At 50.1% G+C, this 12,163-nt stretch overlaps 1 protein-coding gene across 1 annotated transcript; it reads left to right on the top strand.

Moving 5' to 3' along the window:
• The first annotated feature begins 7,093 nt into the window (after positions 1 to 7,093).
• On the top strand, positions 7,094 to 11,963 carry Irx6 (iroquois homeobox 6). Its single transcript, XM_048354959.1, has 6 exons — positions 7,094 to 7,138; positions 8,146 to 8,403; positions 9,094 to 9,203; positions 9,364 to 9,671; positions 10,478 to 11,098; positions 11,909 to 11,963. Exons 1-6 carry the CDS (start codon positions 7,094 to 7,096, stop codon positions 11,914 to 11,916), a joined length of 1,350 nt encoding a protein of 449 aa, XP_048210916.1. The 3' UTR covers positions 11,917 to 11,963.
• The last annotated feature ends 200 nt before the right edge of the window (positions 11,964 to 12,163 follow it).

The following is a 12,163-nucleotide window of genomic DNA, read 5'->3' as shown; positions in this document are numbered from 1 at the left end:
CAGAGAACTCCTTTAGGGTCAAGAAGAAGTCATCATTGTTATAAAAATTTGCACTGGTTCTATGGAGACATTGTAGACAAAAATGCCCAGGCCCTACTGTAACCAGAGCCATTCCCACATCTACATTATGATTCTGTTCCCTCTCTATTCACTCAAAGACATGTCATCTTGTCCCCATCAGTGTCTATGTGTTGTCCCTTTAGAGGTCTTTATTGTTTCTAAGCAATGTGTTTCTTAGACTTTGGGCTTCAAACCCTGGCTTGTTAGCTGGATACCAGTGGCTCATATCTGTAATCCTAGCTAGTCAAAAGGGGAGCTCTGAAAATCTCAATCTGAAGCTAGGCAGACAAATCCAGGAGATTCTTTTCTCCAGTTAATCAGCAGAGCCAGAAGTGGGGGTATGACTCTGGCTCCCGGTTTTTAAATCCATACATCTGTTGTTCACATTAAACCTCACTTCCTCAAAAACACATGGATGCCTAAAGTCTATCATTAGAAAGATGTCAGCATTCACTATAAAAAAAAAAACCAAGAATTGCTACACATAAAACCTGATCTGAATATGAGGCATGAATACCATAAGCCCCCAGTTCACTGATGCAAAAGACATAGCTTCCAAAAAAGCTCCTTCCTCTTAAAAGTAGTCAATAACTAAATGCTATTTCTTTTTTTTTTTTTGTATGTTTTGTTTTGTTTGTGTTGGTCCTGAGGCTTGAGCTCAGGGCCTGGGTGCTGTACCTTAGCCTTTTTTTTTTTTTTTTTTTTTGCTCAAGTCTGGTGCTTTACACTACAACTCTACTTCCAACTTTTTGGTGGTTATTTGGAGGTAAGAGTCCCACAGACTTTTGCCTGTCTGTGCTGGCTTCAAACCATGATCCTCAGATCTCATGATCCCCTGAGAAGACAGCTAGGATTACACGCATGTGCCATTGGTGTGTGGAAATATTACTGGTTTTCTTTTGTTGTTTTTTGTTTTATGAGTTTGGGGATGTTTTTTGTACCAGTCCTGGGACTTGAACTCAGGGTCTGTGTGCTGTCCCTGACCTTTATTGCTCAAGGCTAGTGCTCTATGACTTGAGCCACAGCTCCACTTCTGACTTTTTGATATGCACTTGGAAATTGGAATCTCATGAACTTTCCTGCCCAGGTTGATTTTAAACCTCCATCCTTAGATCTCACCCTTCTGAGTAACTACGATTATAGGCTTGAGCCACCACTGCCCAGATATTACCGTTTTTATAAGCCAGCATAAATGTATAGACACTACTCAGCTAGATTTTTTAAGGATTTTGTTTGTTTCGGTTGCTATTTCTGATTTTAGATAGTCACACCTGGATCTGCCTGTTCTTTGCCAACTACTGAATGGTCTGCATCAAGTTTCTAGAACTCACAATTATTACTTAAGCTCTTTCATAAGACTGGTTGATTGAAAAGCAAAGGAAGAGGCTCTGACCCCATTTGCTCACAGTGGCATCCCTTTATATATTTCCTGAATTGCACTAGATGTGATTCACTGAAATGTGAATTCATGCAGTTCGTCTGGAGTTAGAAAGATCTCGGAGCTGGGGCTGGCTTTGGATGAGTTTGAAATAGCTTCTTACAGAGAGACCTTGAAGCAAGAGGTAGAAAGTCTGGTCCCTTCTCTGTCACCTGCTTCAACCTGCTTCTCACATTTCAGCAGTCTTACTACAAGCTTTTCATTTCACTTATTTTATTTTATTTGTTATGCCAGTAATCCAGCTTGAACTCAGGGCCTGGGTGCTGTCCCTTAGCTTTTTGCTCAAAGCTAGTGCTCTGTCACTTGAGTCACAACTCCACTTTTGGTTTTTTGCTGGTTAATTGGAGTTAAGAGTCTCATAGACTTTCCTGCCCAAGATGCCTTCAAATTATAATCCCCAATTATCAGCCTCCTGAGTAGCTAGGATTACAGGCAGGAGCCACCCGTGCCCAATTACCACCAGCCTTTGTTGTTGTTATGTTGGTCTTGGGACTTGAATTTAGGGGCTAGGTGCTGTCCTTGAGCTTTTGCATTTTCCCCTCAAGGCTAGCCCTCTACCTTTTGAGCCACAGCTCCACTTCTGTCTTTTTGATGCTTAATTGAATGTAAGAATCTCTCAGACTTTTGCTGCCCAGGCTGGCTTTGAACCACAATCCTCAGATCTCAGCCTCTTGAGTAGCTAGGATTACAGGTGTAAGCTGCCAGTACTCCACTTACCAGGAGCTTTTCACAAGCTAAAGCAGAACTCTCCCAAGCACTTAATGCAATGCAAAGGAATTTTGCTATTAATTATGAAATTGTTGGGGGTTTTGTTTTTGTCCATTTTGGGTCTTGAACTCAAGGCCTAGATGCTGTCCCTGAGCTCTTTTTGTTCAAAGCTAGTGCTCTCTGACTTTGAGCCACGATTCTACTTCTGGTTTTTGAGTGGTTAATTGGAGAGTAGAGTCTCATGGGGACTTTTCTGCCCAGCCTGGCTTCGAATAGAAAGCCTCAGATCTCAGCCCCCTGATTAGCTAGGATTACAGGTGTGACCCACCAGTGCCTGGCTGAAACAATCGGCTTTAACGCTAATCTCAGGTACGATATGGACAAACCAGGCTCTGTACCTTCAGTCTCATTTCATGCTTTAATCTTGAAGAAGTTCATTCTTTTCTTCTCTTTGCCACCTTTCTGACAAGCCCCATCGACACATTCATCTGGGAATTGTTGCCTTTTTATTTCTCCTTCCTGATGCCAGGGCTTCTGGTAACAATATGTGTTCCAGAAAGGCAGGGATTCACCACATCTCAGCGTCAGACGCCCAGCACACTACTTCCGTCAAAACAATTAGTGTTCATTTCGGCTATACTGGGGGTGACCTGTGGTGACTGATCAGTATAAATTATGGATGCATCTGTCCAGATGCACTTGTTCATTCATGCATAGATTGCAGGAAATTTCATTCTTCTCTGTTCAAAAAAAAAACAACCCAGTGGCTTCAAAAACTCCATACTTTAAAAACAAAAACAAAAGATAACAGCAATTTTCAACTGCTTATTGTGCTGATCTCAATCACTCCAACTATAATTCCAGAGGTTTCAAGCTGATTGGAGAGGGGCATGTCATGTTTCTGGGTATTTCTCTTTCCTCTCCTGTAATCACTTCTGTTTTTATAAGTGTTAGGAAATCAGAGTGTTTTCAACCCAAAATAGTATGGTATGATTTGTTGTTTCCCTTTTTCCTGTTTCTTTTTGGCAAACCCTCCATCAAGCTTTTGTGGAACACACATCCTTCTTTCCGCTTCCTCAGGAACTTCAGTGCATTTAACACAAAGCAATAAAACTTCAAATAAACAATGTGGTTTCAGGCTCTCAGTGCTCTACATAGGCCTGTCTTTGCTTTGTTTTGTATAAGTTTTAATGAGCATCTAGAGAAACTATCATACAGGTTGCAGAAGACAACAAAGCAATGTATACTATTTGTTCCAAATACATTCAGAGGGATGACTCCTTTAAATCTAACTGTGAGGGTCAATATTCAATACTTGCTTCAATAAAATTCTATGTGCACACATATACAACTGAGAAAATTTCTCCCGAAACTAAATTAATCAGCTTTGAACAAAGCAATGAAAGGCAAACAGAGGTGATGGAGAATCCCAGAGTACCGGGCTGTGGAAGTAAGAACTTGGGAAGAAACCAGAAGCAAATTCCACAGAAGCATTTCTGAGCCCAACTTCCTAAGAAAAGCCTTTACACCTGAGATTTCTGCCAGGACGAGACTGATACTGGCTGAAAATTTGCTGGCTTTGTTTTGTTACAAGGGTCCTAAAATACTGAGAAGAACAGACATATACTAAAATAACCACTTGTTTTAGGGAACCCCATCAAATACTCAAGGTGGTAACAATCAAATACCATGCACACAGGGAGTGTGGCTGTGGTTCAGCCTCTTTCTAGGCAGAAAAATATTCAATCAGAGTCTCCTAAGACTGGGAACATGGAAAAGCCAGGACAGGCCACCCTCCCTGGGACACATTCTGATATAAACCATTAAAACTGCAAAGAAACTTTGGAGACAACAGATAAGCGCCCTTAACATAAAGCATGCTCTTCTATTGGCTTATTTTCCATTTGCACAGGGGGAAAAAAAAAAGATGGAGCTATATTCTCACTGCCTCACTTTCTGATGTTATTTTTAAAACCTTTTTTTTTTGTATTTTCTTCTTTTTCTTAAAATCTTGCTGCTTTTCTGTAATCATAAAGCAAAGACAAGGAGGAGGCTTGGTGCCCCTGCACACAGCAATGATACCACAAAGATCTTATAAATCAGCTGGAAATCAATAAATCCTATACGGTCGTTTGCAACCATATCACCAAGGGACAAGGCTAATGCTTTTTCTCCACCACCATCCCCATTTTTCTGTCATAAAAAAAATTCTGCTAAGGAACAAATGAGCAATCAAAGTTGCTGAGTAAGTATTTCAACTATCTAATTTTATTACTTTACAATTGACATACCTTCCCTCTGGAAATGTTTGCAATTAATTAATTAGTAGTAAGCTTCCCCAAAGGACTAATTTAATGAATACTTTCGGATTCTTACTTTAAAAAAAAAATGCTTACATGTCTCCAAGCTACCATTGGGTGGATGACTCCAAAGATCATGTTGAAATATCAAGAAATCTATTAATTACTATGAATTTTTATCACTCAGTCAATCTAGCAACGAGCATAATTCTTTTTTCTAACTAGGAGTTCACCAGGTTGAAAGGGAATTTTCTCCAAAGTAGCAGTCCTGGGAAGCGGCAGATGGGTTTGTTAGTATTGAGAATAGAGTTTGTCCTGGAGCTAGTAATCCCTTAGGCTGAGTCTTCAGAGATCTGAGACCTCTTTAAGCTCCTGGAAAATGTTGTGGACTCTGTGAAGGAAGAAGGGGGGGGGGGGAGGTGAACTGGAGATGTCATTCTAAAGAGGCCACTGGCTCTGGGTCTTCCTACTTGCCCCTCTTTATGGTGCCAAGGGCAAGCTGGCACGGGTCAGGAGCTCAGACCTTGCTCCTGTCCCTTCTCCTGGCAAGAATGTCTAGCCTCTCTCTGGCCCACATATCGTGTGTTTTAATTCAAAAATACAATTGGACCCTTGAACCAACCCCCATTATCCCTGGAAGAGTTGCAGACGGGGGTTGGTCGGGACAGGGACGTTTTATAAAGTATCAAGCACCCTGTGACCCCGTGAAAGCAAAGAAGACTGAGGTTTCCAGCAGCTGCCAAAGACACCGTCCTGGCCTGGCTGGCAGTCCCTGTTGGTATGATTTGGAGACCCCCAGATGGACATTTCAAGGTCTAGGGACTGACCCGTCAGTGTGCAAGATCAGCAGCTCTCCCAAACCTGGAAGCCCTCTATCCAGGGACCCAGTTTAGAGGACTCGGCCTCTTTCTGATTATCAGCAAGCACCCCCCTCCCCCCCACACACACACCCGGCCCATTAGTGCCCTTTTGAGGACTCCTGGAATAGGCCCGGGGGAGTCACACCTCTGGGCCCAGCCTGGTGTCCCGGCGGAGCGCAGGGGATAGCCCTCCCTCCCAGAGCTCTCCATTGCGGCTCGCCAGCGCCACCCCCAGCAGAACATAGCGTCTGCAGCCGGGCCTGGATGCCTGGTTCAGACTCCCGGCTCCTCCGCAGACAGTGCGGACGGTGCGCGCCAGGCAGCCCAGCCTCGCCTGCAGAGAAGAGCTCCTAGTCTGCAGGTGCCAAGGGTCAGACTTGGCGCGGGTCCAGTTTACATCCTAACAGGCCTGACCCTTGGCCTGGAGGGGGTGCTGTTCGTCCCAGTGGAGGGCGAGGCGGTTGCAGGCATCCCCCCACCCCCATTCCCACCTTCCAAGGCCAGGGTTGCAGGCATCCCCCCACCCCCATTCCCACCTTCCAAGGTCATGGATCTGGCGAAAGCTCGGGCTTAGGGAGCTGGAATTAGCCACAGAGTTTTGGGGAAGCCTGAGACCCGAGCCCGATTCCCCCAAAGGACAAAGATGGGCAACCCCAGTGGATCCACCGACGCTGCCTTGAGCTGTTCCAAAGAGCGCGGGGCCTGGTGGGAGGAAAAAACTTTGCTACGGCGGCCAAGCGGAGGAAGAGTGCTGGAGGCTTCTCCCTCGAGCCTCAGGCCGCTCTCCTCCACCTGCCAGCCCTCAGCCTCCTCCCAGCCTTCGCCCACCCCGGCTCCCTCCCCCACCCCCGCGCGTCTCGGTGCAGTCAGATTCCTCCTCTCTTTCTCCTTTCCCCCTCCTCCTTCTCCCTCTAGCCTTTCTCCCCCACTTTTCTCCAGATCTCTTCTTTTGTATTCTCCCTCGCCTCCCCGATTGCCTCTCGCCTCCTCAGGGCCGCGAGGGAGGAGGAGGCGAGAGCGCTGCGCCCAGGGCCTGGCGCAGCGCAGTGCGAGGCGTTTCTCCCGCTTCTCCCGGGTAATTTGGAGAGGGTCTCTGTGTGTGTATGTGTGTGCGTGTGTGTATGTGTGTGCGCGCGCGCTCGCGCCTATGAGCTTGAGGCGAAAGGAGGTCGGATCCAGCGCGGGAGAGAGGGTCAGGATCTTTGAAGATCCTCATCCACTACACAAACCTCCCAGAGCAAATGTGCGTGTAGGTGAGATCGCGCGCGAGTACACACGGGCTGGCTGCACTTGGCACGCTTGGTGGCCCGGGGCCTCGGGGCTCGGGGTTCCGTCTGGCAGCCCGGGATTACCGTGACGTCACATAGAGCCTCTGGCCACCTCGGACCGGGACACCTCGGGAGCCTCACAGCCCCGCGCCGCGGCTCACCTCGTCACCGCGCGCCTTTGGAAAGCCGCGCTTTCTTCCTTCCCCTGCCCATCCATGGGCCCTTCTGTCTTGTGGACCCCACGGGCTGGAGGGGCGCCTTCCGGAGCGCAGGGCTCGGCAGCTGGGCTGCCCTCAGCTCTGCCTCCAGTAGCGCCCAGCGAACCGAAAAACGGGCGCTGGACACTCGCAGAGGTGTAAGGAAAGGAGACGCCACGCCCCCCAGGGCTCAGAATCTCCCGGCGGAGTGCGGACCTCGTCCGGGAACTAGAAGACCCATCAGGACCGACAGCCAGGCGCTATGTCCTTCCCACACTTTGGACACCCTTATGGAGGCGCGTCCCAGGTAAGTAGGGCCTTGGTGAGAAATACGGGCAGACTGGGTGGGGGGCGGGGGGGCGGGGGGGATGCCCCGTGCGCGTGTCTACCCTGGAGGTTCCTCCTGCGCGCCTCCCGCTGAGCTTCCTCCTCCCCATGACCCTGACCCGTGATGAGTCAGAGAGTGAAGACCCCGGGAGATGCTCTCCAACCACCTTTAACAGCCTCAGTCGGTGATTGAGAAGGTTCAGCTCCCAATTGCAACTGCGTGCTGGAAATGGTGTGATCCACGCGTGGGCACTGTGGCCACACTCAGAGTGGTGGGTGGGATCTCTGTGCAGATGTCTGAGGTGGACAGGAGACTCTTGGGGTGTGGGTGGAGACCTCGAGTGCTGAGCTCTGCCCCCGCCCCTGGATCGCTTATCTGATGACCACTATTCTTAATCTCACTGGATCTTTGGCTGTTCCAAGCCAGGCATCTACTTCCTTCCTTTTTCCAAACTAGGGTTAAGGTGTTGGCCAGTGTGAAGGGTGTTCTGAGAGAATTCTGAGGATACCCGGTCCCTGTTCTCCAGTTTCACCAACAGAGAGATGGGTGTATTTTCCTGGACTGTGGTGCCAGCTCGACCTTTGACCCAGGCTGTTTGATCCTATCTACTCTTTCTGGTTCTTGGATTGCCTGTCAATCAAATAGGGTTAATGGCTCCTGCCTTAAGGGGCAAGGGGAGGTTAAGCCAGAAAGAAGACAGTAATTTAGTCTGTAATTCTGGTTTGTGAATATTCACCTATCATGAATCCCCTTGGGACTCTGGTGCTTTTGCAATGGTTTCGGGACCTCTGTCAGAGCAGTTTGGGTAAGTTGTGATGGAAAGTTCACCTCCCCAAATGCTCAACACTCCAAAGCTGTTGGTTATTACAGAAGTAAGAAACAAATGAAGAAAGGAGTAGGCAGGCTCTTTCTGGCTCCCCACTGACTCCTGGCCAACGAAAGGCTGGGGTGCCTAACCTTCAGTGACCCCTTTTCTGCCCCCCTAGTTTCTGGTGTCCGCAAGTTCCAGCGCTACTTGCTGTGAATCGGCCTCTCGCTCGGCCTCTGACGTGACCTCAGGCTCCAGTCCAACATCTGCTCTTTGCTGCGCCCCCTACGACAGTCGGCTGCTAGGCAGTGCCCGGCCTGAGCTGGGTGCCGCCTTGGGCATCTACGGAGCCCCGTACACAGCTGCCACGGCAGCCCAGAGCTACTCTGGGTACCTGCCCTATGGCCCAGAGCCCACTCCACTGTACGGGGCCCTGGTGAGTATGTTGGGGTGTGAGGCCTGAGGCTGCTCCTAGGAACAGTATTAGGGAGGGGTGTGGCAGCAGCAGGTGAAATCCACAGGTGATTAGCCCCAGGGTAAATCTAGAAGTGACCACTGGTGGGACAAGAAATGGTGTTGAGTGAAAAAATTCAACTATATATAACTTTACAGTCTGCACGATTCCCTACTGTTTACAAACATTTGTGCTTTTATAAATTCTAGGATGTTAGTTGCTAACTATTCTCAAATTTTACAGATGAGGTTTTGAAATTGGAGAAATTCTGCCACTTCTCTAAGCCCCAACTATACAGCAGGACTGGGTTAGCTCTGGATAGGTGGAATGAAGCCTGAAGCCGAGGAACTCCTGGGCTGTGTGTGTAGGGGGAGGGTGGAACAGTAATCACCTTAGCTAATGTGTTTACTGCTTATATGGCACTATAGATTCCAACCAAGCCCTCTACCAGTGCACTCTTCTTCAAAAACACCTAGGTGCCGTTGCATTTTACTAAGAGAGAAACTGAGGCACCTGAGTTATCTTTAATAACTGGGTTATTAAAGATTGTGCCTCAGATCTCTCATAGCTAATGCAAGTGGTTGTACCTGGATGTGAACCAGGTTCAACTTCAGTCTTTTCCCTGCATCCTTTTCCTCTGTGTCTTCCTCAGTTCTCTTTGTCTCCCACCAGAATCCACAGTATGAATTTAAGGAGGCAGCAGGGAGTTTTACACCCAGCTTGGCCCAACCAGGAGCCTATTATCCTTATGAGCCAACACTGGGGCAGTACCAGTATGACCGGTGAGGAGGGTACCTGGGTGGTTGGCCTCACACAAGCTTGCCCAGACCCTAGGTGGGGGAGGAGGGCAGGGCCAGAACCACACTTCCAGGCTTCCGATTGTCCCTTGCCTGGGGCACCTTGTTCCCAGCCTAGAAACTGAGCCAAGGTCCTCTGTTCTAGGTATGGTGGGGTAGAGTTGAGCGGCGCAGGACGCCGAAAGAACGCTACCCGGGAGACCACCAGCACCCTCAAGGCCTGGCTCAACGAGCACCGAAAGAACCCCTACCCCACCAAGGGCGAGAAGATCATGCTGGCCATCATCACCAAGATGACCCTCACCCAGGTGTCCACCTGGTTCGCCAACGCACGCCGGCGCCTCAAGAAGGAGAACAAGATGACGTGGGCGCCCAAGAACAAAGGTGGAGAGGAGAGGAAGTCAGAGGGCCCAGGGGAAGACGCACTGGACTGCCTCAATGGTGACACCAAAGGTAACCAATAACAGCCTTTACCACACACCTGATAGGTGGGCTAATAGGCACCATCAAGCAGCGTGATCCAAAGCCTCCCAAATCTACATGCTTGCAGGTTAGATTTTTTCTGGAAGGTGTTCCTGTTACCTATGCATATACAGCAGATGCATACCTCAGGACCTTCGCCCATTCTCTTCTGGCTACTTAGCGTTTCCCACAGGACCAGGACCACCTTCTTCTCAGCTTCAAATGATCACCTCCTCACACCCGCTGAATTAACTCCCCAGTCTCCTTTTCTATGAAAACGGCTGTTTTAGGTGTCTACCATACTCGTTGCTGTTAGAATGTGCCCCTCCCTCCCCTCCACCTCTGCTAAACTCACTAGCACAGTTCACTGGTGTCTGTCTTACTGGTGCACAATCCTTAAATATCCAATACTCAAAATTCCTAAAGGATGGCGGGCAACCAGGTTAGCACTCGGGAACTCTCTGCTGATGTTAGTAATCAAACCGCATAAGCTTGTGGGCGTTGAAGTTGCGTGAAGCTTTTTCCGAAGTGCCCCTTCCTCGGCGTGGCTGGGGCTGGGCAGGAGTGGACTTGTCTCCCAAGAGCCCAGCAGCCCACGGGGGAATTCTTTCCTCGCGGCGGGCGGGCCGGCCTCTCCAGGGCGAGTGTAAGGGAGGGAGTGGCGAGACTGGTTGAATTATGTAGAGAACTCCCCAGAGTGACAAGCACTTCCCGCTAAAAGCTTCTCAGGGCTGGCCCCGTGCTTGGATTTCCCTTGGGTCCCGGGGCTTTTCTCACTACCTCTTGATTTCCTGCAGACGCTGCTGTTAGTCACGAGGCCCAGGGGCTTCGACTGAGTGATCTGGAAGACTTGGAGGAAGAGGAAGAAGAGGAAGAAGCCGAAGAAGAGGAGGCAGCGGCCACAGCTGCGGACCGACTGGCCGACTTCCAGAAAGGCGCACCGCCTCTGCCCGCCGCGCCCTGCGCCGCGGCTGCTCGGCAGAGCCGGTTAGAGAGCCGGGAGTGCGGCCTGACAGCGCCCCGCTTCCGCTTCAGCGAACCCCCCGGGTCGGAAGACGCTGACTTCCTAGCAGCGTCGGAGCCTGGGGGCCCCACGATGCTCACGCGCTATCCTAGTGGCGAGAAACCGCGCATCTGGTCTTTGGCGCACACCGCGGCAGCCACGGCGGTGGAAGGCGTACCCTCAACCCGGCTCAGGGTACGAAGTCCGGAGGGTCATTCGATTCGGGGACAACCTCCAGGCTCTGCCAGGCGCCCCGTGTTTTCCAGAGACTCCGCATGCGAAGAATCGGCCCTCGTAGCCAAAGCCTTTGGGAACTCCACGTTTGCGCTTGCGGGGCTGCCAATGAACTGTGCCCCGTCGTGCCCAAGGCGTAGAGAACCTGCAGTGCCGTGCCAGTACCCCTCTGGAGCGGAAGGTAGTGGGCCCCCATCCTTGCTAGGATTACCCTCCAAGAGATGCCCACCCCACCCCCAGCCTGGCAAGGCCGTTATGCCGCGGGAGCCCGGCTTAGTCCTGGGTTCCACAGCGTGTTTAGTCCCCAATCTCTTGTTAAAGCTATATCACAGCAATAGTAGTCTTTACAGAGAGGGACAACCTAGATGGAGCATTATCTTTCCAACAAAGCAGGTGTGTGTCTCCACATCCTTCTAACTGAGTGTCTTACCCCCTGCCTTTCCTTTAGAGAAGACAAATAATCTAGCCACTGGCACCAAGCTCTTCTAGGGCCGCACAGGGCTTCTAGAGTCATCTGAAAAGTCAGTCCTTAAGCCCAGCCTGCATCTCTGTGGCCCCACAGAAGCCCTGGGGACAGTGTAGACACCCCCATGCATTCAACAACTTGGGAGCTGAGGTTGGTCCTAACCCTAGAGATCTTCACCCCACCTTCACCCCCAGGGCTCATCTCCAAGTAGGGCGAGACAGACTGACATCCCATGGATGGGAATTTCACCCCACAAAGGGACCCTCCCCCAGCATTTGGCAGCCTCCAGCAATTACTGTCAGATTCAGCCCTTTGTAGTAATTTCTCTCAGGATTAGCTACTGGCTTAGAAAATTGAGTTACATTGTTATATGAATTTACACTTAAGTGGTCCAAGCTTTACCTTTGGCTGGCAAATTGCCTCTAGCCCTTTCCGTCCCTTCCGGTGAGACCCTGGCTGACCTCTGATTTCCTAGGAATTGCTACCAAGTGGCCTCCGGGTTTTAATCAACCTTTCCTCTCTCAGCAGGTTAGCGCAATGGCTGTGATTTGCAGAAGAACCTTGGAAATGGGCCCTTTTCCCCCATTCACCTCTACCTAAGAAGCTGGGAGACCTTGACAGGGACCAGGAGTTGTCACTTTGCCTACATGACAAACCCACAGAAATTCTCCTAGCAGCAGTCCTTGCACGCAGACCTGGGGCGGGGGTTAGCAAGCAGGCAGCTATATGCTCAGACCCACGGAGGTAGAAGAGCACATAGGGCAAGGTCAAGTGGGAAGG

Source organism: Perognathus longimembris, chromosome 10, assembly GCF_023159225.1.
Source record: "Perognathus longimembris pacificus isolate PPM17 chromosome 10, ASM2315922v1, whole genome shotgun sequence".
Classification (NCBI taxonomy): Eukaryota; Metazoa; Chordata; class Mammalia; order Rodentia; family Heteromyidae; genus Perognathus; species Perognathus longimembris.
The sequence above is the reverse complement of the archived record's forward strand: the minus strand, read 5'-3'. Positions and strand labels throughout refer to the sequence as shown.

Excerpts from the sequence above, each read along its gene's own strand:
- Irx6 (XM_048354959.1), top strand. The coding sequence starts at position 7,094 with ATGTCCTTCCCACACTTTGGACACCCTTATGGAGGCGCGTCCCAG. Across the intron at positions 7,139-8,145 it reads CTTATGGAGGCGCGTCCCAG|TTTCTGGTGTCCGCAAGTTC; the intron begins GTAAGTAGGGCC and ends CTGCCCCCCTAG. Across the intron at positions 9,672-10,477 it reads CCTCAATGGTGACACCAAAG|ACGCTGCTGTTAGTCACGAG; the intron begins GTAACCAATAAC and ends GATTTCCTGCAG.